This window comes from Rhineura floridana, chromosome 2 (genome assembly GCF_030035675.1).
Source record: "Rhineura floridana isolate rRhiFlo1 chromosome 2, rRhiFlo1.hap2, whole genome shotgun sequence".
In the NCBI taxonomy this organism is placed as follows: domain Eukaryota; kingdom Metazoa; phylum Chordata; class Lepidosauria; order Squamata; family Rhineuridae; genus Rhineura; species Rhineura floridana.
In genome coordinates, this window is record NC_084481.1 from 160,023,890 (window position 1) to 160,048,486 (window position 24,597).

Genomic DNA, 24,597 nt, shown 5'->3' on the forward strand with positions numbered 1-24,597 from the left:
CCTAAAGGACCAGGTCCGCAGCCTGGGGGTCATTCTTGACTCCCAGCTGTCCATGGAGGCTCAAGTCTCGGCTGTGAGCAGGGCAGTGCTGTATCAACTGCATCTGATACGGAGGCTGCGCCCCTACCTTCCCAACCATTTGCTCCCACCGGTGGTACATGCCCTGGTCACCTCTCGCCTAGACTACTGTAATGCGCTCTACGTGGGGTTACCCTTGAAAACGGTCCAGAAATTGCAACTGGTACAGAATGAGGCGGCTCGTATGATCAAGGGTAGCCGCCGACAAGATCATATTACTCCAGTTTTGAAGGAGTTACATTGGTTACCAGTTGTTTACCGGGCCCAATTCAAGGTGTTGGTTTTGACCTTTAAAACCCTATACGGTTTGGGCCCAGTTTATCTGAAGGAGCGCCTCCAGCACCGTCAGGAATGCCGCTCGACAAGATCAGCCTCTCAAGACCTTCTCTCGATCCCACCGGTTAAATCAGCTAGGCTGGTGAGGACCAGAGAGAGGGCTTTCTCAATATTGGCCCCCACCCTATGAAACTCCCTCCCAAATTATCTCCGACATGCCCCCTCTATGATGAGCTTCCGTCGGACTTTAAAGGCCTGGCTCTTCAGGCAGGCTTTTGGGATGGGTTGAAACTTTTACTGTATGTTTTAATATTTTAATGTTTATGGTATGCTTAATGTCTAATGTATTATTCTGTTTTGTACGTCGCCCAGAGTGGCTGGGTAACCAGCCAGATGGGCGACTAATAAATCCAAGAATAAATAAATAAATAAATAATAAATAAATATAGCACCTGTCAAGGGAATGGAGTCTGTGTTTTTCATTTAGAAATTAAGGTAAAAGTTCCTCTGAGCACTTGCAACCTTTGTGCTTGCTGGATCACAACCCACACCTTGTAGTTGGCAGGGTAGTAGAATGCGTGTGCAAGGATCCCAGAACCAGCCACTGCAGTCCTTCAGTCTAGGGATTTCAATTTTGTTGGCCCCAGGGTGCCAAGGGACCTAAAAGGAAAAGTTACTGTTCAACCTATATTTCAAATCTCAAGAAGCATGCGTAAGAGCAAAAGTAAGAAAGTACATCCAGCAACACAGAGAAGGCACTTTTGCAACAACCCAGGAGTGGTGTAGGGTTCTTTATTTTCTTCTTCAAGCCACTTTGGTGAGCTTCAGGTCTCCAGAGATTTGTAAGGCCGTCACCCTTTGCATAGGTTGCACACGGTGACTGAAACTGCAGAGCTGACGTCCATCAAGCAGGACCCGAATCTGTTGATGCTCACACAAGAGCTCCATCTGAAAAAGCAAAAGGTTCAGTAGATAGCAGCAGTACAGCCTGAAAGCAATCCAGATAAAGTTGGGCATGCAAAAGCTCCACAAATTCATGGGTCTTAAACCTTATTGATTTCAATGGGACTTAATCATGGCTAGTTGTCTAGATGCTTTGAAAATGAATGGGAAAGATTACACTGAAGTATCTAGCCTACACTGCTGCAATGTTTTATTTTGAGCCAGCAGTTTATAGATTATATATTGTAAATAAACAGTCTCCCTTTCGATCCTGTAAATACAGATGGAGCAAATGTAGAGGACATTTTTTCTATGCTCACAAGTTTAGTCCCAAGCACCAGTAGTTAAAGGATCCAAAGCGCTGGGAAAGAAATCTGGCTGAGATCTTGAAGAGCTGCTGTCAGTCAGAGCAGACTATACTGGGCAAGCTGGTCTGATACTGGGCAAGCTGGTCTGAGACAGCTTTATATATATTCCACACTGTCTAGTAAAATTACCTTAAACGAGTCCCCTGCTGTAAATGGGAAGTAGGGAATCGTCTTTTCCTCTTTACCCCATTTCTCAGCAATCCGTGAATTCCGGACAATGGATTTCTCAAGAAAGCTGACTGCAAGTAACAACCCAACATCCATGCTTCCATCAGTGGGGTCACAGAGCAAAGTCACTGAAAAACTAAGGAGTGAACACATGGTAAGTAATCAAATGTCCAGCAATCTAACAGGACAGTATGATTCATACAAAAAGGGCTAATTTATCCACATATGCCACAGCATATGAAGCATGTCCTAGTCTAGGGATGTGGAAACTGTGGTCCTCCAGATGTTTCGGGCTGCCTCATCACTGGCCATGTTGACTGAGGCTGATGGGAGTTGTAGTCTAACAATATCTGGAGACCCAAAGGTTGGGAAAGGCTGATCTAGAGAGTCACTGGTCTCCCACCCCTGCATTAAATGCTTACCTCCAGCAATGATTGGGTAAAAGCAGCTAAACTGCTGTGACCTGGACCCTGAAACAGCATTACAAGAACTGTCTGGAAACATACATCAAATAAGAGACAGAGTCTGCCTTTTTATAGTGTGACGTCACAGCACTCCGTAAGAAATGGCACAAATACATGACATGATGATACCATCGTGTGCAGTGCAGCTCCTCATTCACATATGTTATAAATGCAGGAAAAGGAAGTGGAAATTAATTTCTTAATTCCCTCTGCCCCTGTTTCCAACAGATTTGTAATACCCGCCAGAGATACACAGTTTCCACAAAGTCCCACATTCCCATCCTTCCTCAAGAAGGCTCAGTTTGCACAACACGGTAAGTAGATTATGGCTCTTACCAGGACCACACAAATGTGTGGGCTTCTACAGAAGAGCTCAAAGCCACTTTGCTCCTCCCCAGTCTTTTTTACTCTTGCACCACGCAAGAGCATCATCCAGACCAGGCCTTGTGTTTCAGCTCTCACCTCACTAACCCTGTGCTGTAGCCAAGAACAAACATTGGCTACTACTTGTGGTTAATGAGGAGAGAGCTTAACCACGAGTCCCAGTTTGGATGACACACTAAGTCAAACCATGGCTTAACTTATGGACTGGGCAGGAGCCTACATGTTCACATGGTCCCAGTTTGTAATAATAAGAATGACCCAAATCTCTTTGTTTCTGCATGTGCAGGGCTAACTCAAGACGTTTTGCTGCCTGAGACAAGACATTTTATGTACGAAGCAGATTGAACTTGCATTGAATCTTTCTTCAACACCAGTGGTGATGGGATAGCAACACCACTGCACGTATGGCAGCAGGACATATTAGAGGGACAAGGACAGGCTGTAGGGCAACAGACAGAAACAGCTGAGGGTTCAGGGGTTGCCTCACTTTGCCTGCTGGTAGGGCTGGGTCTGTGCATGGGTCACTGTTCTGGGAATACCTCCACTGGGGATAGGTATTTCTCCTCCATCTTTGCATCAGGAGTGTTGGAATGATCTGGTTACACTCAAAGCAGAGATATAGGGTCCCTTTTGGGAGGAATAGCGGGTTATAAAATTGAGCAATCAAACAAACAAATATAGCAAAATTATGCCCCATTTCTCCTGTACTCCTCCACTATGGAGAGAGAATGGAGGAAGGATGCAACTACAGAGCACAGAGTCAGGCAGAAAGACAACAATCAGTCTTGGTGATGGTAGCAGTTATTCTGCTGTAGATCAGAATGAGACAGTGCTCCATTCACACCCAAAGCAGAGATGGTCAGGAGTGCCCATCCTCAGTGGAGGTTGACTGGAAGGAGAAAAGCTCAGAGCATGCAGAGTTGCAACAGGCAGATGCCTTTTTTAATGATTACTTTAGGTTTACAGGAACCTTAACAATGGAATAATAGAATATTAGAATTGGGACGGACTTGAAGGTCATCTAGTCCAACACCTCCTCAATGAAGAATTTACAGCAGAGGATACAACTATTTATAGAATCATAGAATAGTAGAGTTGGAAGGGGCCTATAAGGTCATCAAGTCCAACCCCCTGTTCAATGCAGGAATCCAAATTAAAGCATAGCTGACAGGTGGCTGTCCAGCCGCCTCTTGAATGCCTCCAGTGTTGGAGAGCCCACCACTTCCCTAAGTAAATGGCTTTATTGTCCTACTGCTCTAATAGTTAGGAAGCTTTTCCTTATGTTCAGCTGGAATCTAGCTTCCTATAATTTAAGCCCGTTATTCCGTGTCCTGCACTCTGGGATGATCGAGAAGAGTATGTTTGACTATTTAGACTTTTGGCCTGATAAAGCAGGGCTCTTCTTATGTGAGGTGCTAAATAAAGAGGCGCAAATCAAAACATCTGAATTTCCCCTTCTATTTTTCTTTCTCACTGCAAACTAGTGTGCTCTGTTTTGGAAGTTAGCGTTCTAGAATCTGAGCATTTGAACTAAGAATCATCACCTATGCTCTGCAAAGCTCTAAGCCTCTCAGCCTCATGAAAACCCTATTCATAGTGTCGCCATAAGTCGGAAGGCAGTACATTTACATTTTATTGTGCTCAGCGTTTCTCTGATGTTTTCCAGTGGGGGAGGGTGGAAAGAGATAATCCTTTAAATAAAGCTGGCAGTACTACCTCTTCCTTTTCACTGAAAGAATGCTATCATAGAATCAAAGAATAGTAGAGTTGGAAGGGGCCTATAAGGCCATCAAGTCCAACCCCCTGCTCAATGCAGGAATCCAAATCAAAGCATTCCCGACAGATGGCTGTCCAGCTGCCTCTTGAATGCCTTCAGTGTCGGAGAGCCCACTATCTCTCTAGGTAATTGGTTCCATTGTTGTATGGCTCTAACAATTTGGAAGTTTTTCCTGATGTCCAGTTGAAATCTGGCTTCCTGCAACTTGAGCCCATTATTCCGTGTCCTGCACTCTAGGATGATCGAGAAGAGATCCCGGCCCTCCTCTATGTGACAACCTTTCATGTACTTGAAGAGTGCTATCAAATCTCCTCTCAGTCTTCTCTTCTCCAGGCTAAACATGCCCAGTTCTTTCAGTCTCTCCCCATAGGGCTTTGTTTCCAGTCCCCTGATCATCCTTGTTGCCCTCCTCTGAACCTGTTCCAGTTTGTCTGCATCCTTCTTGAAGTGCGGAGACCAGAACTGGACACAGTATTCAAGATGAGGCCTAACCAGTGCTGAATAGAGGGGAACTAATACTTCACACGATTTGGAAACTATACTTCTGTTAATGCAGCCTAAAACAGCATTTGCCTTTTTTGCAGCTACATCACACTGTTGGCTCTTATTCAGCTTGTGATCAATGACAATTCCAAGATCCTTCTCACATGCTGTATTGCTGAGCGAAGTATCCCCCATCTTATAACGGTGCATTTGGTTTCTGTTGTTTTCAGCCCAATGCTCCAGCCTATCAAGGTCCCTTTGAATTTCTGTCTTCCGTGTTTCTGTCTTCCGTGGTATTAGCTATGCCCCCCAATTTTGTATCATCCGCAAATTTGATAAGCATGCTCAACAGATTTTCTCAATAGATTTTCACATATAGGCAATTTTTGCTAATTACATCTGTGAACCAAGAATGCAAAATGACACCCCTACCTCTTTGGGGCAGGGCCTATAACCCCCATGATAGTGATTTTCATGGTTGGCCTCAATCCTCCTTTAATCTCACCGATGTATTTCTCCACCTAATGGGGGAAAACAATCATTTTTAATATGTACTTGATCATGACATCTGTATAATAAAATACAAAGATATGCGATGAACTGCATATATATCTATAACTAGTGTGAGTAAATTATATCTATAGATACATAGATAGATGCATGAACACACACTCCCCTTTGCAGGAGTTCTCCCTAGCTATGTGTGTCTTTCAAGCTCTGCATTTAAAAATAAAATAAAATAGGAAGCTACCTTATACCAAGTCAGACCATTGGTCCACCTTGCTTAGTCCTATAACACTGAAGCCAGGCAGCAGCTCTCCAAGGTTTCAGATGGGACATTCCCAGTTCTACCTGGAGACAGGGATGGGCGAATCTGTCAATTATAGTTTCTCTCAATTTCTCATTTTTCTAATCTTCAGCTCTCTACATCAGTTTGTGATTTTTTTAGAAAACAGTATTCATGAAAATTTATCAGCATTTTAATGTGAATTTCTCCTTATACATATTTTCTATGCAATTTTGCCTTATAAAAATTGCTTTGCAAAAATGTGTGTGTTATTTTCACTAAAATGTGCATTTTTGCAAAGCAATATAAAAATTGCTTTGCAAAAATATGTAAGGCAAAAATGTGTTACACTAGTATATGCATCTTGCATGCTTTACTTGCCTGGAGACCTGCATTGCTAAATTCAGAAAAGTGCAGATTTTGAAGGATGCCTGTGTTTCAATTTGCTTATGGTTTAGAAAAGTGTGAATTAGGCAAGTTCACTTTTAAATGCAAACTGAATCAAATTTCTCCCCCATCTATACCTGGAGATGCTGGGTTTGATTCTGGGACGTTCTGCATGCAAAGCAAGTGCTCTGCTTATGACACGGCTAAAGCCCTTCACCAACAAAACCATTCAGTCCTCTTCTAGGATGCACACTTTAACGTTGTGAGGGGGGCTGAGAGTGTCAAAGAAGTTGAGAGCAATGCTGCCAGGAGTCTAGACCAAGAGGCTGGAAGCCTAGCAGGGATGCCCAAGGCGGAAATTGATCAAAACTGAGACACCAGACTGTGATGCATCCAAACTCAGAGGAAGACAATGGTAAACCACCTCTGATACCTCTTACCACGAAAACCCTATGAACAGAGTATCCAAAATGCAACACGAGATAGTGCTGGAAGATGAGACCCCCAAGTCAGATGGCACTCAGCGAGCTACTGGGGAAGAACAACAGACAAATACGAGTAATGCTGTGACTAATGACACCACTGGGTCAAAGTCGAATGGAAGCCCAGAGGCTGATGCACACAGATGTGAAAGGAGAGTCTGGAGTTGTACAACGCACACAATAGGAACATGGAATGTGAGAAGCATGAACCAGGGAAAGTTAGAAATTGTCAAGAAAGAAATGGAACATATCGACATTACAATACTTGGCGTGAGTGATTTAAAATGGATGGGAATGGGACATTTTCAATCAGACAACTACAAAATATTTTATGCAGGAAATGAGAAATTAAGAAGAAATGGGGTTGCTTTTATACTAAGTGATGTAGCAAAAGCAATTAGGAGCTATAATGCAAGGTCTGAGCGAGTGATGAGATTAACCGGGAAACCTATTAATATATTCATCAGCCAAGTCTACGCTCCAGCAGCAAACACAGAAGAAGAGGAATTGGAGAGATTTTACACAGAAGTACAGGAAGAAATTGATCACACACCAAAACAAGATGTGCTGATAATCATGGGGGACTGGAATGCAAAAGTAGGGAACAGAGAAGAACTAGGAATTGTGGGGAAATGGGACTTAGGAGACAGAAATGAAGCAGGAGAAAAACTTACTGAATTCTGTGAAGCCAATAATTTGTTTCTTGCAAACACATTTTTTGAGCAACCAAAAAGATGACTGTACATCACCAAATGGTCAATATAGGAATCAAATTGATTGTATAATTGGTAGCAAAAGATGGAGAAGTTCCATACTTTCTGTGAAAACAAAACCAGGAGCAGACTGCAGTACAGATCATGAACTGGTCATATCAAAAATCAGAGTAAAGCTAAAGAAAAACAACAAAGCAATCATAATGCCAAAACACAATTTAAATAACATCCCAGAAGAATATAAAGATCAAATAAGGAATAGATTTGAGGCTTTAAACTTAGTTGATAGAGAACCAGAAGAACTATGATTGAAGTGAGAAACATTATCAGGGAAGAATGCTAAAAGACAATACCTGTAGTTAAAAAGAGAGAAAGACCTCAGCCAAAGGGTGGCCAGGTCGGGCTGTGGATCCTGAAGGGCCCCTCGGTAGAGTGGGAGAGTAGCGCTCCCCTTCTGCGATCCACAGCAGGGTCCCTTGCCACGGATCGCAGGGAGGAAGCTTCCAGGCCACCGACCTGTTTTTGATGCTGCATGTCCTGTGCATGCAGGGCTACCGTCAACAAAGATGACGGTGGAGCCTTCTCTAAGGGGCTGATCCCCCCTACCACCATCTTGGTTGATGGCAGGTATGTCCGCGCACACAGTGTACTGCACATATTTGCCATCCACCAAGATGGCAGCAGGGGCATCAGCCCCTTAGAGAAGCCTCCACTGTCATCTTGGTTGATGGTAGCCCTGCACGCACAGCACATGCAGCAGCAAAAACAGGAGAGACGTAGGTGGAACAAGCAGGAGCCGCACGCCCAGGGCAGGCTGGTACCCAAGGGCCCAGTCATGCCTGGCCCCGGCCCTGGATGTATCACAGAAATCAGATAATAATCAAGAAATCAGAAGAAGGCTAGGACTGGGGAGGGCAGCTATGAGAGAATTAGAAAAGGTCCTCAAATGCAAAGATCTATCACTGAACACTAAAGTCAGGATCATTCAGACCATGGTATTCCCAATCTCTATGTATGGATGTGAAAGTTGGACAGTGAAAAAAGCGGATAAGAGAAAAATTAACTCATTTGAAATGTGTGTTGGAGGAGAGCTTTGCGCATACCATGGACTGTGAAAAAGACAAATAATTGGGTGTTAGAACAAATTAAACCAGAACTATCACTAGAAGCTAAAATGATGAAACTGAGGTAGAGGCAACAGCTACGGGCGATGGAGCCTCACCGCCTTTGGCTTTTAGGAGGTAATTCCGGAGGCTACAACGCACGAGAATGCTCATAAAATATGGGGGAGCCCCCCCTCCCTTCTATGCTGCCTCCCTCATTATTTGACCTGGACTCGGACGCTAGCTGTCGGTATGATCCAGGGACGCAACTTGATATTGCATCTACCTCAGGCTGCCGCTGCCGCAGCCGCCACCTCTCACAGTAGAGGGCGCCAAGCCGGGCTGGAGCCAGAGAGAGACTGTGGCTTCTTGGCAGACCTGATGCTTTGGCCTGTTCTTGGAAGACGCCGTTTTTGCTGTGAAGACCTTTCGGCGTCTTCTGAGAGCCAGGAAGCGCCCCTGCAGTTGTTGCCATCTTACCGTCTGGCTTTCGTGCATTCTGCCTTGATATCGGCTGTGCTTACATCTTGGCTCTTTCGCCTCGGCTTCTTTGAGAACTTCCCTGTTAGTTTCGTTTTCGAGGGGTCTGTTTACCCCACCCTTCTCCCTGTGGGAGCTGCCGGATGCTAAGATCAAGAGGAGATGTAGCCTTTGATCTTGCAAACGGACTATCACCCACATTGGCTTTTAGTGGGAAGACTTATATCAGGAGCTTCCATTTGAAATTACATCTTTCAGACTATACAGGCGAGAAGCCCTATTAGTGAAATCTAGTTGCCTCTACCTTATTGTTTAGTCTATTGTTTAGTTTTGATGTTTTGATGTTCTGATGCTTTTGTTGTTTTTGATGCTCTGATGTTTTATATGTTTTTGCTTTGTACATTGCTCAGAGTGGCTGAGTATTCCAGCTGGATGGGCGACTAATAAATTGAATAAATAATATATATAAATATCATACTTTGGATACATAATGAGAAGATATGATTCACTAGAGAAGACAATAATGCTGGGGAAAAAAGAAGGGAGTAGAAAAAGAGGAGGACCAAACAAGAGATGGATTGATTCCATAAAGGAAGCCACAGACCTGAACTTACAAGATCTGAACAGGATGGTTTATTGGGAGGTTGCTGATTCATAGGGTCACCATAAGTCATAATTGACTTGGAGGCACATAACAACAACATGACTTCAGTACATCTGGAGTATTTATATCTTTCTGCTTGAACAAATATGGATACTGCTACCAAACAAAGTCATTTGTGGGATTAGCACTGGCAGGCAAATGCCATATCTGAAAATGATTTAGAATTCAAAGAGATGTAGTGTTAAAATCAGAGCTTGGAAAAGTTACTTTTTTGAACTACAACTCCTATCAGCCCAATCCAGTAGCCATGCTGGCTGGGGCTGATGGGAGTTGTAGTTCAAAAAAGTAACTTTTCCAAGCTCTAGTTAAAATGATGGTGTTAAATAAAAATCCATTTGCCTCTTCCTGTTTATACACTTACACACATAAGTATACTTATAGAAAGTAGATTTTCTAATACTTACATTTGTGCACCTGTAATTTTCCGTCATCTTTTTTCACCTTACACTCTTTCCTTCTTAGAAGTCTAATGAAAAAAGTTGTGATCTTTCCCTGCCTATATGCAAAACAAACAAAAGAGCCGGAATAGAGAATGTCACAGGGAATGTTATCTCTAGCAAACACCAGTTAAGACACCACCCGTGTAGATAGCTGAGTCACAACAGTCAACATCTTCAAATGGATGCCCAACAGGGTAAGAGGAAAAAAACATTCAACATTATTGTTGATGCTGTTGTTATTCCTTCCATATATGTCTCAAAGCATTATGTTTTGAGAACAGGGAGATTTGCTTGCCTTGCCATTGATCAACCAATAAGTTCAACGACTGGCTTTAGCCTGGCTTAAAAAAACAGTCTAGGAAGAATCACTGGGTGAAATAGATGCATACTACAAATCAATAATAAGTTCAGAGCCATCCATGTTGCAAACATATAAGCAAAGGGATTAACACATGAGAGGAAAGAAACATACATGTGTCCTTGTCACACACGATGACATACAAACAAACAAATAATAATAATGCATGGGAGTACATTGAAATGGTATCTGTTATGTATGAAATTCATTATGTGCGTAGCAGCAGTAAGACCGAAACTTAATGAGACTGAAGTACATCAATTCACAATCAGAAGTGAAGAATGAACTGCATCCAATGAAATTAAAATGTAACAAGTTTTTCCACCTTGTACTTTGCAATCCTATACATGTCTACACTGAATTATGTATAACTCCCAGAGGGTAAGTGGGTAAAGGACTGCAGGTTTAATTGACCTATGGAGTTATCTGCCAGTAGAAGCACTAATAATAAATATTATAAAAAGAGTTCCTCAAAAAGCAACTATATATTTATATACATATGTAAGACTGTGTAATATCATCCATCCTGTTCACATTTTACAGGCTGGTCAGTCTGACTTCAATAGCGGGAAAGATATTAGAATGGATAATAAAAGAGTCCATTGGCAACTATCTAGATGACAATGCTGTGATTAGTAGGAGCCAGCATGGGTTTGTCAAGAAAAAATCCTGTCAAACTAATCTCATCTCTTTTTTTGATCGGGTCACTAGCTTAGTAGATGGTGGAAATGCTGTAGATGTCATCTATCTAGATTTCAGCAAGGCATTTGACAAAGTCCCCCACGACCTTTTGATTAGCAAACTCATCAAATGCGGACTACATGGAAATACTGTTAGGTGGATTCACAACTGGTTGGAAAACCGTACTCAAAGAGTGGTCGTTGGTGGCTCTGCTTCGGACTGGAAGGAGGTTTCGAGTGGAGTGCCACAGGGTTCTGTCCTGGGGCCGATACTCTTCAACATTTTTATCAATGACTTAGATGATGGGGTGGAGGGAAGCCTTATGAAGTTTGCGGATGATACAAAACTGGGAGGGATTGCTAACACAATGGAAGACAGGAATAAAATCCAAAGGGACCTGGATAGACTAGAAAATTGGGCTGAAATTAATAAAATGACATTCATTAAAGACAAATGCAGGATTCTGCATTTAGGCCGCAAAAACAAAATGCACAGGTACAGGATGGGAAATACCGGGCTTAGCAGTAGTGTGTGTGAGAAGGACCTTGGAATTGTAGTGGATCGCAAGTTGAACATGACCCAGCAGTGTGATGCTGCGGCAAAAAAGGCAAACACGGTTTTGGGATGCATAAACAGAGCTATAGTTTCCAGGTCGAGGGAAGTAATAGTCCCACTATATTCTGCATTAGTTAGGCCTCATCTGGAATACTGCGTTCAGTTCTGGGCGCCTCATTTTAAGAAAGATATAGACAAGTTAGAGTGGGTTCAGAAGAGGGCGACAAGGATGATAGCCGGTATGGAGAACAAGTCTTATGAGGAAAGGTTGAAGGAACTTGGCATGTTCAGTCTGGTGAAGAGAAGGCTGAGAGGCGACATGATTACACTCTTTAAGTACCTGAAGGGCTGTCACATAGAGGAGGGTACAGATTTGTTCACTGCTGCCCCAGAGGGTAGGACTAGGTCTAATGGTTTTAAGTTGCAGGAGCGTAGATTCAGATTGGACATTAGAAGGAACTTCTTGACAGTAAGGGCAGTTCGGCAATGGAACTGACTACCTAGGGAGGTGGTGGGATCCCCTTCGCTGGATGTCTTCAAGCAGAGGCTGGACAGCTATCTGCGGGAGATGCTCTAGCTGTGGATTTCCTGCTGTGAGCAGGGGGTTGGACTCGACGGCCTACAAGGCCCCTTCCAACTCTATGATTCTATGATTTTCTGGATACTGGATTCTCTGGACTGCACTGCAGGGTTGTCATAAGCTGCACACTTGCCTCCTCTCAGCAATAGGGGTATAACAACATTATGCGCTGCTTTCCCATATACTGGGATAACCCACACTCCCCCAGTTCCCCTCCCCCTGCAATATGGGTATAATAATTATGAACTTTATTGCCACTGAACATCGGCAGGTTAATTGTTTAATAAGTTTACAGACTGAGGGTTAGAAAGATAATGAACTCTGGACTTGCTACTATTTTTTGTTTTTGAGTAGACATGCCAGGGCTACACTAAAAACATGGCTTTCCAAATTGTTTTCTGTGGCACAGCAATTATCCACTGCTCCCTCCCCCCCACAAAAAAAGGCTTCAAACAGAGTTAAAGGTACCTCCCCAAAGACTCCTGAGTAAGCTTAGCAGTAATGGAATAAGAGGGGAGATTCTCTTGAGGATCAGAGACTGACTAGGAAACAGAAAGCAGAGAGTTGGAATAAATGGACAATTCTCCCAGTGGAGGAATGTAAAAAGTGGAGTCCACAAGGATCATTACTGAGATCTTGTTCATAAACAATCTAGAGTTGTGATCACTGAGGTGGCCAGGTTTGCTGATGATACTAAATTGTTCAGGGTTGTTAAAACAAAAAGGGATTGCAAAGAGCTCCAGAAGGAGCTCTCTAAACTGAATGAATGGGCAGTAAAATGGCAAATGCAATTCAGTGTAAAGTGATGCATGATGGGGCAAAAAATCTTAATTTCACATATATGCTCATGGGATCAGAACTGACGGTGACTAACCAGGAATGAGACCTTAGGGTCATAGTGGATAGCTCAATGAAGATGTTGATCCAGTGTGTGGCAACTGTGATGAGAAAGGCAAAATTCTTGCTACGGATTATTAGGAAAGGAATTGAAAAGAAAATTAACAATATCCCAACGCAGTGATACAAATCTATGGTACAACTGCATTTGGAATACTCAAAAAAGACATTTGCAGAGTTGAAAAAGGTTGAGAAAAGGGCAACCAAAATGATCAAGGGGATGGAGCAATTCCCCTTTGAGGAAAGGTTGCAGCATTTGGAGCTTCTTAGTTTAGACTGAGCAAGAGATGACATCAGAGAAGTGTATAAAATTATGCATGGCATCAAAAAAAAGGGGGGAAAGGTTGACAGCGAAAAGTTTTTCTCCTCTCATAACACTAAAACTTGTGGATATCCAATGAAGCTGAATGTTGGAAGACTGAAGACAGACAAAAGAAAACACTTCTTCACAAATTTGTAGTTAAACTATGGCATTCGCTCCCACAGGAGGCAGTGATGGCCACCTACTTGGATGGCTTTAAAAGAGAATTAGACAATAAATACATGGAAGAGAAGGTTATCAATGGCTGTGCTCTCTGTCCACGGTTGGAGGCAGTATGTTTCTGAATACTAGTTGTTGGAATCTGCAGGACGGGAGAGTGCTCTTGTGCCCAGGAGCAGGTTTCCCATAGGCATCTGGTTGGCCACTATGAGAACAGGATGCTCTATAGATGGGCCACTGGCCTGATCCAGCAGGCTCTTCTTATTGTTTTATATTCTCAAAATGACCTAAGAAGTTTGTTCTCCAGACAGTAGATCACACAAATCTTTTTGTCTATGCGCTCCGCTTTCCTAAATGTCAATCACAGCTATTACTTCATTCATTGGCTAGCAATACTAAAATATGAGAGTAGGCTAGTTTCTAAAAAAATGAATGGTTCGGAATAGCGTCTGTGCATTTTGTTTTATGGGATGCACAACAAGTACAGATCAGATTATCATTTTTATTATATAGCACAAGAGCGGGTGTATACTATCACCAGCATGGATTTTTCACATTCCACAATGTTAAATTGAAAATACCCCCCATGCCATACTGCTGCTTCTCATAAGCTCACTTCAAAACAAACCCTTACAAACTTACAGTCATGAACTCAGAAACGTTTGTTTAACAACCCTCTAAATTTTCATGGCAGTCAGAGACAATTTTCAAAACAGTCAGAGAGAATTTTCAAAACAGTCAGAGAGAATCGAGAGTTCAAAGTGTAAAAAGAAAGAGAAAAATCCAGACCTCTGTTGGACTTTTTTGTCAGAGTTCTGATAATTGTTGAAATTAATTAAAAATCAGCCATGTTCACAGAGTACCTGTAATCCCCTTACTGACCTTGCCCCATACTCTGACCTTCATTTTCTGCAGTTTAAATGTTTAAAAAATGTGTGGCTGATTTTTAATTAATTTAAGAAATGTAGCATTGAAGTTAATAATAAGCGCGGGCATGCTCAGTAAAAACCAACTGTCTGTGTTCTAAAAGCCAGACTCACAGCTGTTTGGCTTGGTTAATCAGGGAGCCATAGCCACACCAGACCTTTATTTCACTTTAGACAGTCATGGCACCCCCCAAAGAATCCTAGGAAGTGTAGTTTGTGAAGGGTGCTGAGAGTTGTTAGGAGACTCCTGTTCCTCTGACAGAGTTCCATTAGCCAGAGTAGTGTAACAGTCAACTGCTCTGATTGAAGCTCTGTAGGGGAACAGGGCATCTCCTAGCAACTCTCAGCACCCTTCACTAACTACACTACCTAGGATTCTTTGGGGGAAGGCATGACTGTCTAAAGTGAGATAAAAGTCTGGTGCAGATGTGGCACGGATAGCTTTGGTTTACATTTTGGTGGGAGGCTACATGTGCCTGCTGTAGAATAAAAGGGGGGGGACCCTAAAAACAATTATACTGTTCACAATGTTTTCATTTTGGAAAGGGGCTTTCCCTCTGCTCAGTGCCCACCCACCCAATCTCCTCCCCTGCCCCTCCTCCCTTCCTGCCCCTCCCCCAGGTTTCACCTATCCTAAGCATGATTGCACAGGAGTAAATCCCACTGAACTCAAAAAGCATGCAAATAATCAAACCTGTCCTCCCCTTAGGGTTGCCAGGTTCAATCCCTGAGACTGATCCTGTAGCTTTAGGAGAAAAGAAAGTCAGCCAAGTGCAGGTGTTCTTGCAACCCTGTAATGAGAAAAACCACAAGGTGGAATTCTCCCTTCTCCCTGCACAACTTTTAAAGATATAGAAGACCTCTTGGTTGCCAGGCCAGGCCTCCAACAGGTCTTTTGTATCTTTAAAAGTTGTGCAGGGAGGAGGGAGGATTCCACCTTGTGGTTTTTCTCATTACAGGGTTGCAAGAACACCTGCACTTGGCTGACTTTCTTTTCTCCTAAAGATACAGGATCAGTCTCAGGGACTGAACCTGGCAACCCTCCCTCCCCTCCTCCTCCCCCCTCCTATCCCTTCCCTCTTGCCTTCCCTCTTGCCCCTTTCCGCCCCTTTGCCCCTCCCCTGTCCACTCCCCTGTCCCAATCCCCTCCCAATCCCCTCCTTCTTCTTCCTCCTCCTCCTCCTCCTCCTGCTCTCCTGTCCCCTCCCCCTCCCCCTCCCTCTTCTGGTCAGTTTTACCTGTTCTAACCATGATTGCACAGGAGTAATTCTCACTGAACTCAATAAGCATGCAAATGATAAGACCCGCCTTTCTCCTCCTTCCCCTCTTCTCTCCCTTCCTCTTCCCTTCTTCCACCCCTCCCCTCTTCCTTCTTCCTCCTCCCCTGCCCATTCCAGCCATCTCTTCCTCCCTCTTCTCCTCCTCCCCCATGGTCAGTTTTACCTATCCTAAGCATGATTGCATGGGAGTAAATCCCACTGAACTCACTAAGTATGCAAATGATCAAACCTGACCTCTTCCTCCCCTCCCCCTCCTGCCTGCTCACCTCCCACCTCCCTCCCCATGCTCCTCCTCCCAGAGGAGATGCCATCCCTACCTGCCATCTCTAAAGATGGAGAATTACATTTTTGTATGTTTGTTGGTGTCCTTACTTTGCTTCTTTCCTGTGTTACAACTGTTTCTCCAGAGAATCTAACCTATAAAATTGTATTTCTCTCATTATTCATGCTAAAAATCTGTGTCAAATTTATTTTTTATTAATTTCAAAGCCTTTTTATTGGTCAATGTCATATGATGGTGAAGACAGCCTTTTGTGTTTCAAACTGAGGTTATGATTTATTTCTATTTTGGGTGCATTAACAGTTGAACCTGAAACTGCAGTTTGATGTAAAATCAGAACTGATTACAATATGTTGCTACTTAAGCAATGACTCTAGCTGTTGGAAAAAACAAACTTGGCCTGCCCAAGATGCATGTTTTCAGCCTGCTATGCTTAAACCACTCCACTTAAGGAAAGGTGGGCTTGGTCAATTAAAAACATAGAGAACTTGTAGAATTTTGCTACAATATATTTCACTTCCCACTGTTTTATCTTGTGCATACTGACACAGCTTCTCATATTCATTGGAGACTAGTCAGCGCCATTATTCTATTGTTTTTTGGGTTTTTTTAATGTAAACTGTGCAAAATGCAGCTGTACTTCGGATATTCACAGAAACAGAAGCAAAAGAAAATTATTTATAAACTTCACTAAAATTGCAAAGTAAATCAAACATAATGAACTATTATAATCTCTTAATATTGTTGCTTCCACCCTGCTAAAACAAGATCAGCACAGCACATGTCTTGTTTCTGTTATTTGGGCTGATTGCAGATGTTGCCACCACTCACCATATACTCAGAAGCACATGCAACCAAATTCTTCCAAGCTACACAGGAAGTGGATTGGACTGTGAAAGGCCAACCCAAGTGGTGGTTGCATTCTGACAAACCCTGGTGCGTTCACTATAGCTGCCCACTTTTCCTGCTTTTTAAAGTTTGATGGAAATATCTCTTGGCTATAGGTATGTTCTTAAACTGCAAGGTTTTTTTGCCTTTTTATGGACTTTATAGACTGCCTTCAAGTTGATCCTGACTTATGGCGACCCTATGAATAGAGTTTTCATGGTAAGCAGTATTCAGAGGTGGTTTACCATTGCCTTTCTCTGAGGCTGAGACAGTGACTGGCCCAAGGTCACCCAGTGAGGGGAATTCGAACTCTGGTCTCTAACCACTACACCACACTGGTTCTCATTTTTGCCTATTAGTGAATTTTATTTAAATAAAAGCTAGGCATCCGGGCAGCTGGTTCTCATTTTTGCCTATTAGTGAATTTTATTTAAATAAAAGCTAGGCATCCGGGCAGCTAACGGTATAAATGGGAACTGAGTGGAAAAGCTATACTCTGAGGGAGAACTTGGGTCATGCAGAGCGCACGGCTACATGTGACATTGTTGCCCACTTGGGCGATGGCGCCTAATTGGCTTTCATTGCCCTAGAGAAAGATGGCGTCTCCCCAGTCCAATAAGCCGGTTGTTTTGCCTGCCGTGTAGATCACCTGATTCGTGTTTCAAGATGGCTGCGGCAACAGGACTGAATTCTGTTTTGGAGTGCAGCTAGCACGGATGATCAAAGGAGTGCCGAGTGTATATTCCACCGATGGTTAGACCTCTCTTCCAGGTTGGTCGTATGTGAGGCACGAGTGGCTGTTTCCCTGCCTGCGCCAGGGGAGGTATGGAAAGGGTGGGGAGGAAAGACAAACTCCACCAGGTAAGATGAGATTCCAAGCAGGACGAAAAGAGCCTTCTGCCGGGGTTTGTTTTGCGGTAAGGATCAGAAGAGATGGGCATGGTTGCTCGCTTTCCGAGACGAATAGTTAAATATATGTAACCTTTTAAATTAACAGTTGCACAAATGATGAAAGTAATCTTTACGCAAAGTTCTCTAGAAAGCAAGCATAATAAGCAGCCGCTTAACGTCAAGGCTGCATTCCTTTGCCTACGTTAGAGTAAGCTGTATTGAGCTTGGTTAGTGGGGTGTGATACAGAGTAAACTTATGTAGATCGGTCCTCTAGAAGCATATTCTTTTCTTTAAGAAACTGAAATGTGAATTAGAGCAAGTTTGCATGGTCAAGGAGGATATACTTCACCATTGATTAGTTGGGCAAACTTTGTTTGGACATGGAGAGCCATATTACAGAAGTTAAGTAGGACGTGGAAGTATAAGAATTGTTCAGAAATGATGAATGAAGCCTTGGTTGCCAATGAGTTGATTTCTGGTTATTTTTAACATTTGTTTAATTTATATCCCACCCTTTCTCCCAAAGGAGCTCACGGTGGCAAACACTAAAGAGATAAAACAATACAATAAAAACAATTCCAATACAGATGCATTTTTTTTTGCCTACAGGAATAATTTCACAATCTTGCTGGTCTAAAAGGTTTTACTCATCTTAATGCAGAATTTTCTAGCCATTTTTAGCTTGACATTCTCCAGATATTTCCAAAACCACACAGAGATTTAACATCTTTTTTATATCCTCTCCCCTCACCACAGCCTACAGTGTCCCCTGCCTTTCTGCTCAAAATCAGCTTAGCCTCTCTTCTTTTTATTGTTATACCTGAGGGAAGCCAAGGCACCTGCGGTTTCCACTTTCCTGTTTTCATTCTCACCTCTTTACCCCCAAACATTTCAACAGTATTTCTATGGGCAAACAAGACAATACCCATTATTGCTATTTTGTGTTTTCTGAAAGTGCCTGTTTAGTGTTTGACGACTCTCAAACAAACATTGTCCCATTTGTTGCCTGTCTGGCTAAATTTTAGGAAGTGAGTTGTAAGTGAAAGTTTGGTAAATATGATTTCAGAATAGGATCTGATGATTTCTGGTGTTCGCTTGCCTTTTGAAACAGAAAGATGTATCCATTTGGTAAAGAGGAATCTGCATCCCTGGAACATCTCTTCTGGTTTTTCTGTGAATGTGTGAAGAGGGGAGACTGGGAACTTGCACAGGCCTGCATTCCTCAGTTAAGTCGGTGGCAGGAGGATGGCTGTGAAAAAGTGAGATCAGCCCTGCATGCTCTAATAGTCTGCCCTTCCCATCTGAGGTAAGCATTGCAATGATTTTCGTTTACTAACAGGTGAAAGTAGAGAAAGTCTGTGAAAGGAGGAGTCTCAACTTTTAAAATGGTACACTGCAGTCCTGTATTAGATACTTAAAAGTGAGTCCCATTATTTTCAGTGGGGCTTTTTTTCAGGCAAGTGAGTGCAGCCTTAAAGTACTTTTTGAGTGCATTCCTTTTACAGTTTTTAGAGGGGTAGCCATTTTAGTCTTTTGCAACACAAATAACAGATTCTTGAGACAACATAATAAATTTGTTAGTCTTGCACAAGTTTTTGTCATCTGTCGTCCACCATCAGAGGCATCCTGGCATTAGTAAATCAGTGAACGCATGTAGTGTGATAATAAATTGATTGTGCTGATTCAGTCCACTGAACCTCCTGATGTATTGTAATTCAATGGTTTCACCTTGCAATCTCTCTTTGAAGTTCCTTTGTTCCAGGATGGCCACCTTGAACAAGTTAACAGAGTGTTCTAGGAGGCTGAGATATTTCCCTACTGGTTTTTCTTCTGGCATCAGATTTCTGTCTGTTTATCCTTTTGTGTAGAAAGACTCTATTATTTTATGTAGAGCAATTTAATTCTGAGTGAACATGCTTTGAATTGTACTTTTACTTTAGTCCAATTATGCAATAGATGGCAATATAAATTTGCACCTTACGTGGAAAAATAAGATGTCTTAAAATAGGAAGGGTGCTACTTTTAAAAACTGGATTCTTTATATATAAAACACATAAAATACAAAAGAAGAGGCCACAGCGCTTATTTGGTCCAACAGACAGTATACTCCTATTACTGACTGGTGCCAACACCCGAAGGAAGGGAAGATGCCTTTATGTTCTGTTTGAGATGGACAAAGCTGACTGTGGAAACAGATTCCTGGACTAGGTGGGCCATTAGAGTGGTCAAGCAAGATAGCTTTAATGAGGAAATGAAGGCAGCCATCTAGATTGTCTTTTACTAAAACCCCTTTGCTTAAAAATATTCAGCCCAATTCAGCTAAAGGTGCTACATATGGAATACATTGTGGAAGCAGGCGTAGCTGCTTTTTTTAAAAAAAAAAAAATTAAATCCTGCTGATTGGTTGATTGGGAGAGAGAAGCAGTCCCCCTCTCCCTTCGTTGTCAGTCTTGATTGGCACACTTTCAGCTTTAAAAAAAAGCTCCATGTGTGTACATTTTGCATTCCTCCAACTCTTCTCCCCTTGATGCGTGTGCACACATGCACACACACAGAGTACATAAGTTTATTTTTCGATATGACACGTGAATGTAGAGATGGGACTTCACTTTAAATGTGTCCTTGAACTGTGATAACGCCACTTGCTTGCCCGGTTACAGAAGTAGGTGGGTGTAAACCTGTGACTTTCTTGCATGGTTGAAATGTTGCAAAGGTTCAGTATTATATGGCGGAAAGGCTTGGATGCAAGCTAGACTTCTTCAGGCATATATTAAACAAGGTGCAGGAGAATGAAGCACTGTGCAATGAAGTTCCCATAGTAAAGCTGAACAATTGTGCATCATAACTTTGTAGGACTAGCCTGCCAGAAAAAGGCAGAACCATTTGGGCTTTATTTCATGCAGTGCCGTTCGGAATATATTGGTGTATGATGTTTCTGATAACATTATTGTTTTATTGCTTGTTGTTTCCTGCCTTGGGCTCCTTTGGAAGGAGCTCTACGCTCTACGTAGGGCTGCCCTTGAAGACAGTTCGGAAGCTTCAGCTGGTGCAGAACGCGGCTGCCAGACTATTGACGAGGACCAGTCGGTCTTCGCATATAACACCTATTCTGGCGCGTCTGCACTGGCTTCCTATTTGCTTCCGGGCGAGATTCAAGGTGCTGGTTTTGACCTATAAAGCCTTACACGGCGTGGGACCTCAATACCTTGTGGAACGCCTCTCTCGCTACGAACCTACCCGTTCACTTCATTCAGAATCTAAGGCCCTCCTCCGGGTACCAACTCATCGGGAAGCCCGGAGGGTGGTTACCAGATCTAGGGCCTTTTCTGTGGTGGCCCCTGAGTTGTGGAACAGCCTCCCCGAAGAGGTACGCCTGGCGCCTACACTCCTATCTTTCCGGCGCCAGGTAAAGACCTTTTTATGCTCCCAGGCATTTTAATCTTTTAATCTTCTTAACCTTTCTAATCTTTTAATCTGTATTTTCTTTAATTTGTGCTGTATTTCGTTTTTATTGTGTTTTTGTTGTTTGTTTGTATATGTTTTTGTGGTTTTTATTATGATATATTGTATTTTACTTTGTTTGTTCACCGCCCTGAGAGCTACTTTTGCTAAGGGTGGTATATAAATCGAAATAATAAATAAATAAATATAAATAAATAAGGAAGGGATGGATACAAATTTAATGAATGAATAAATACAATATCTGTTGCCTAGTCTATCCCTGACATGCAGTCCCTGGAAGGTTGTAGAAGAGGAAATTCAGCCCTCGAGCTGAAAATAAGGTTCCCAATCCCCATGTTCGATGTAGCCGGAGCATATGGAGGGAATAAGAGAAGTGTGTGTGTTTGGATTCAGCTTGTTGTGGAGTTTTGAGCGCCATTGCTTTTGGGAATTATGAGCTACTCCTGGAATTCAAAGCAGAAGGAAGAATAATTTCTTCTGAGATTATTGGGACTTCTAGATAAATGAATTTAAAATGCAAAATGTTTATTTCTGTGATGTGTGTTACCTTTATAGGTGTGGATCAAACCACAGTCCTCAAAAACTGGCTTGGTTTTGGCTCCTTGTATTTCAGAAGTGGCTAGCGTGGGAACAGGTAAAGAAAATCTGTTCAGTTCCAGATAGGACAATACTTTTGTCTCAAGCAGAGGAGTTTTGTAGCGCCTGATGAAGTTTGAGAATTGCTGCTGCTGTTATAATTACAAAAAAGGCCCAGGCCCATTTAAGCAGAATTTGGTCAAGACTGTAATATTATGCTCATCTTCAATTGCTCTGTTAGTGCAAAGCCACAATGCAAAATAGCTGCCTCTATTCAAATAGCAGAATGAGCTTTCTCTTGAATTCTTGCCAACCCGCAGCGAAAGTTTTATTCGCTTTTTAATGTCCCTGCTCTTCTGCATTTAAAAGCCAACTAACATGCAGAAATTACACAGATCCAGATCGTGTCATGGAGATAAAGTTGTAAGAAAATCTTCTACTGGTTCATTTCTATGTACTAGGCAGCTGGTATAGTCATAGGAGTTGATCCAGGAAGAACGTTGGTAGTCCTATTGAGCCAGTGAGGCAAAATATTATTTGGGTTCCTGTCAGGAGGAAGGGCAGGATATAAATATATTAAATAAATAAATATTTAAACCTGACATTGGCATCCTCCTTGCCCCCTCAAACACCACTACCCTTCAGCTGTGTGCAAGGTTCACATAAATGACTCCCTTGGATTGTTGCTATAATCTTTAAAAACAATTGAACCACATTTGTGGGTTTATAAGTACCTGTAAATACCAGTTGTCAGTTGAGTGCATGTTTCTTTGCAATTAGTCCATTTCAGCAGGAGGAATCAAAGTAGACTGGGAAATAAGTTGCACTCTCTCCAGCTCCCTAAAAGCTTCAAAACATCTAAAACTGCCAGCCAGTAAGAGCTCATCCAATATATTTTATTTGCATACCTATTCTAAAATGCATCTTTCCCACTTCTTCTTTTTCTCCCTCCCAGAAAACAGTTCCAGAAGCTCTACAGAGAGAAACAGAATTCTTGCTTCTCTTGGAAGAACTGGAAAAGGATGTCTCACTTGCAGTCCTAAAGGTGTGGTTATTCTTGCGGGTGAACTTGTCACAACTATTCTGCTTCTAGTACAGAAGCGTCTGAACATAGAAGTCAACACATTGATTGGTAGAGCCATTGGTGTTGAAACTGAGTGCTAATTTCAGCAGGTGCTACATGGAATTTTGCTCTTTTCTGTGTGAAGCTCATGTCTGAAGCAGGGCTGTGGAGTCGGAGTCAGTAGAAATGTACCGACTTCGATTCCGACTCCGACTCCTTCATAAATGGCAAATGCATATTAACTAGTGATAACAAATTTACTGTAGTAAAATGGTAGCACAAGGCATTTCATCACCACCACGTGAATCCAGAGCTTGGAAAAGTTACTTTTGTAAACTACAACTCCCATCAGCCCCAGGGACTGGACTCATGGGAGTTGTAGTTTAAAAAAGAAACCTCCAGCCTCTGAGCCAATCATGGCCTCCCAAGGAGGTCTGATATGGCCCATAAAGCCATTTTCCCCAAACCATGTGTACGTGCTCATCAGCTGATATCACAAGTGATGTCTGCTGATGGGTGGGAAGACATGGTTTAATTCCTCAGCAGGGAACATTGATCATGCAGCCAAGGCAGCAGGATTAAATCCTGTTTATCATCTGAGTGAAGATTAAAGCCCTTTGCAAAAGCCCTTTTTGACACAGCTTGAGCGTGAGAGCTACTTCAAAGAGGTTTTTGAAAAGGCTTTAAGACAGCTGCTGTGCTCCCATTTGCTTAAACAGGAGTGTGGGGGCTGTCTTAAAGCCTTTTCCAAGTCTCCCTGAGTTTCCCTTTTAATTCCCAGTCTCCCTTCACTTTTCCTGTTAAGTCCCTGATCTCAGACTTAAAGGAAGCACAAGTGATTTTGATCAGTGGGTGGTGCTACCTACCTGTCAATCATGTAATGTCATAATGATGTGATGTGATTGACTGGTGGGAGACCCTGCCCACCTGTCAAGTTTGGCCTGTGAGGCAGATCCTGAAAAGGATCTGGCTGGTGGAGCCAACATGGTTCCCCACTCCTATTATAAGTCATCTTCCTATGTTACTGTTTTGTTGAACTCCTTTGTGGAAGTTGATAGTTAGTTTTGTTTACCTGGTATTATGGCTTAGGAGTTAGATTCTGAACCTTACAATATAACACATAAAGAGGAGGGGTGGCCTATGGTGGTTGGGAAGATTTGCTTGCCTTTTGTGTAGTAAAATTGTAAGGCTCACTTCCATTCCTGAGAAGTCATTCCATTTTAAGGTCCACAACAAAGTATTGCTCACAGTATCCGCATAGCCCTGTCTTCTCCCAGCCCAAAAGAGTGCTCAGCCAGAATAGAAAGGGTTCCAAGTCTTAGTGCTGAACTGTTAGGCTTCTCAAATTTTTCAGTAATTACTTTGGTTTCAGTTCTGGATCAGATATTGCCAAGCTGAGATCAAAAACAAAATGGTTCAGCTGATTTAATTTATTTAGGAGCACTGGTTAAGTGTTCTGATTGTTTCAGGAGATCATCAGTTTCTTATTGATACGGGGCGGTATTCAACTAACCCGTCCCATCAGTGCAAGGATTACCATGAGCACAGTAGGACTCCTCCGTCTCTTCATCCCCGCACCCTCTCCAAATCTGCTCCAGAGGGTTTGGGGAAACCATAGAACAGATGTAGGGGGGACGTGGGGGGGGGAGTGAAGTTTTGTTAAGCAGAAATCCTTGCACTGA

At 42.6% G+C, this 24,597-nt stretch overlaps 2 protein-coding genes across 10 annotated transcripts in view; one reads left to right on the top strand and one right to left on the bottom strand.

Moving 5' to 3' along the window:
- Window positions 1-676: 676 nt before the first annotated feature.
- On the bottom strand, window positions 677-15,254 carry LOC133378351 (galectin-related protein A-like). 4 transcript variants are annotated; one of them, XM_061613183.1, is made up of 6 exons: window positions 15,169-15,254; window positions 9,961-10,052; window positions 7,271-7,414; window positions 5,373-5,461; window positions 1,794-1,968; window positions 677-1,302 (listed from the first exon to the last, which is right to left on the bottom strand). In XM_061613183.1, exons 2-6 carry the CDS (start codon window positions 9,985-9,987, stop codon window positions 1,159-1,161), a joined length of 579 nt encoding a protein of 192 aa, XP_061469167.1. In that variant the 5' UTR covers window positions 9,988-10,052; window positions 15,169-15,254; the 3' UTR covers window positions 677-1,158. The 4 variants fall into 4 exon arrangements, with proteins under 4 accessions (XP_061469167.1, XP_061469166.1, XP_061469169.1 ...); XM_061613182.1 differs by lacking the exon at window positions 15,169-15,254 and having other exon boundaries at window positions 9,961-10,135; XM_061613185.1 differs by lacking the exons at window positions 7,271-7,414; window positions 9,961-10,052; window positions 15,169-15,254 and adding an exon at window positions 8,893-9,023 and having other exon boundaries at window positions 681-1,302.
- A 2,192-nt stretch (window positions 15,255-17,446) lies between these two features.
- The window catches only part of ZFYVE26 (zinc finger FYVE-type containing 26), an 88,313-nt gene continuing 81,162 nt past the window's right edge, over window positions 17,447-24,597 (top strand). For 4 of the 6 annotated variants that reach the window (XM_061611061.1, XM_061611064.1, XM_061611065.1 and 1 more), the window contains exons 1-4: window positions 17,447-17,839; window positions 18,926-19,120; window positions 21,832-21,910; window positions 22,808-22,897. In XM_061611061.1, the coding sequence (XP_061467045.1) occupies window positions 18,930-19,120; window positions 21,832-21,910; window positions 22,808-22,897 (360 nt within the window). In that variant the 5' untranslated portion in view covers window positions 17,447-17,839; window positions 18,926-18,929. The remainder of the gene's footprint in view (window positions 17,840-18,925; window positions 19,121-21,831; window positions 21,911-22,807; window positions 22,898-24,597) is intronic. The other 2 variants (XM_061611063.1, XM_061611062.1) reach the window with 2 other exon arrangements.

Bases quoted from the DNA above. Each gene is read 5' to 3' on its own strand.
- LOC133378351 (XM_061613183.1), bottom strand. From the start codon at position 9,987: ATGACGGAAAATTACAGGTGCACAAAT. The intron at 7,415-9,960 runs GTAAGTATTAGA...TTGTTTTCACAG, and splicing joins AAAATTACAGGTGCACAAAT to AAAGTATGGAACTTCTCCAT. The intron at 1,303-1,793 runs GTAATTTTACTA...TTGCTTTTTCAG, and splicing joins CAGCAGGGGACTCGTTTAAG to ATGGAGCTCTTGTGTGAGCA.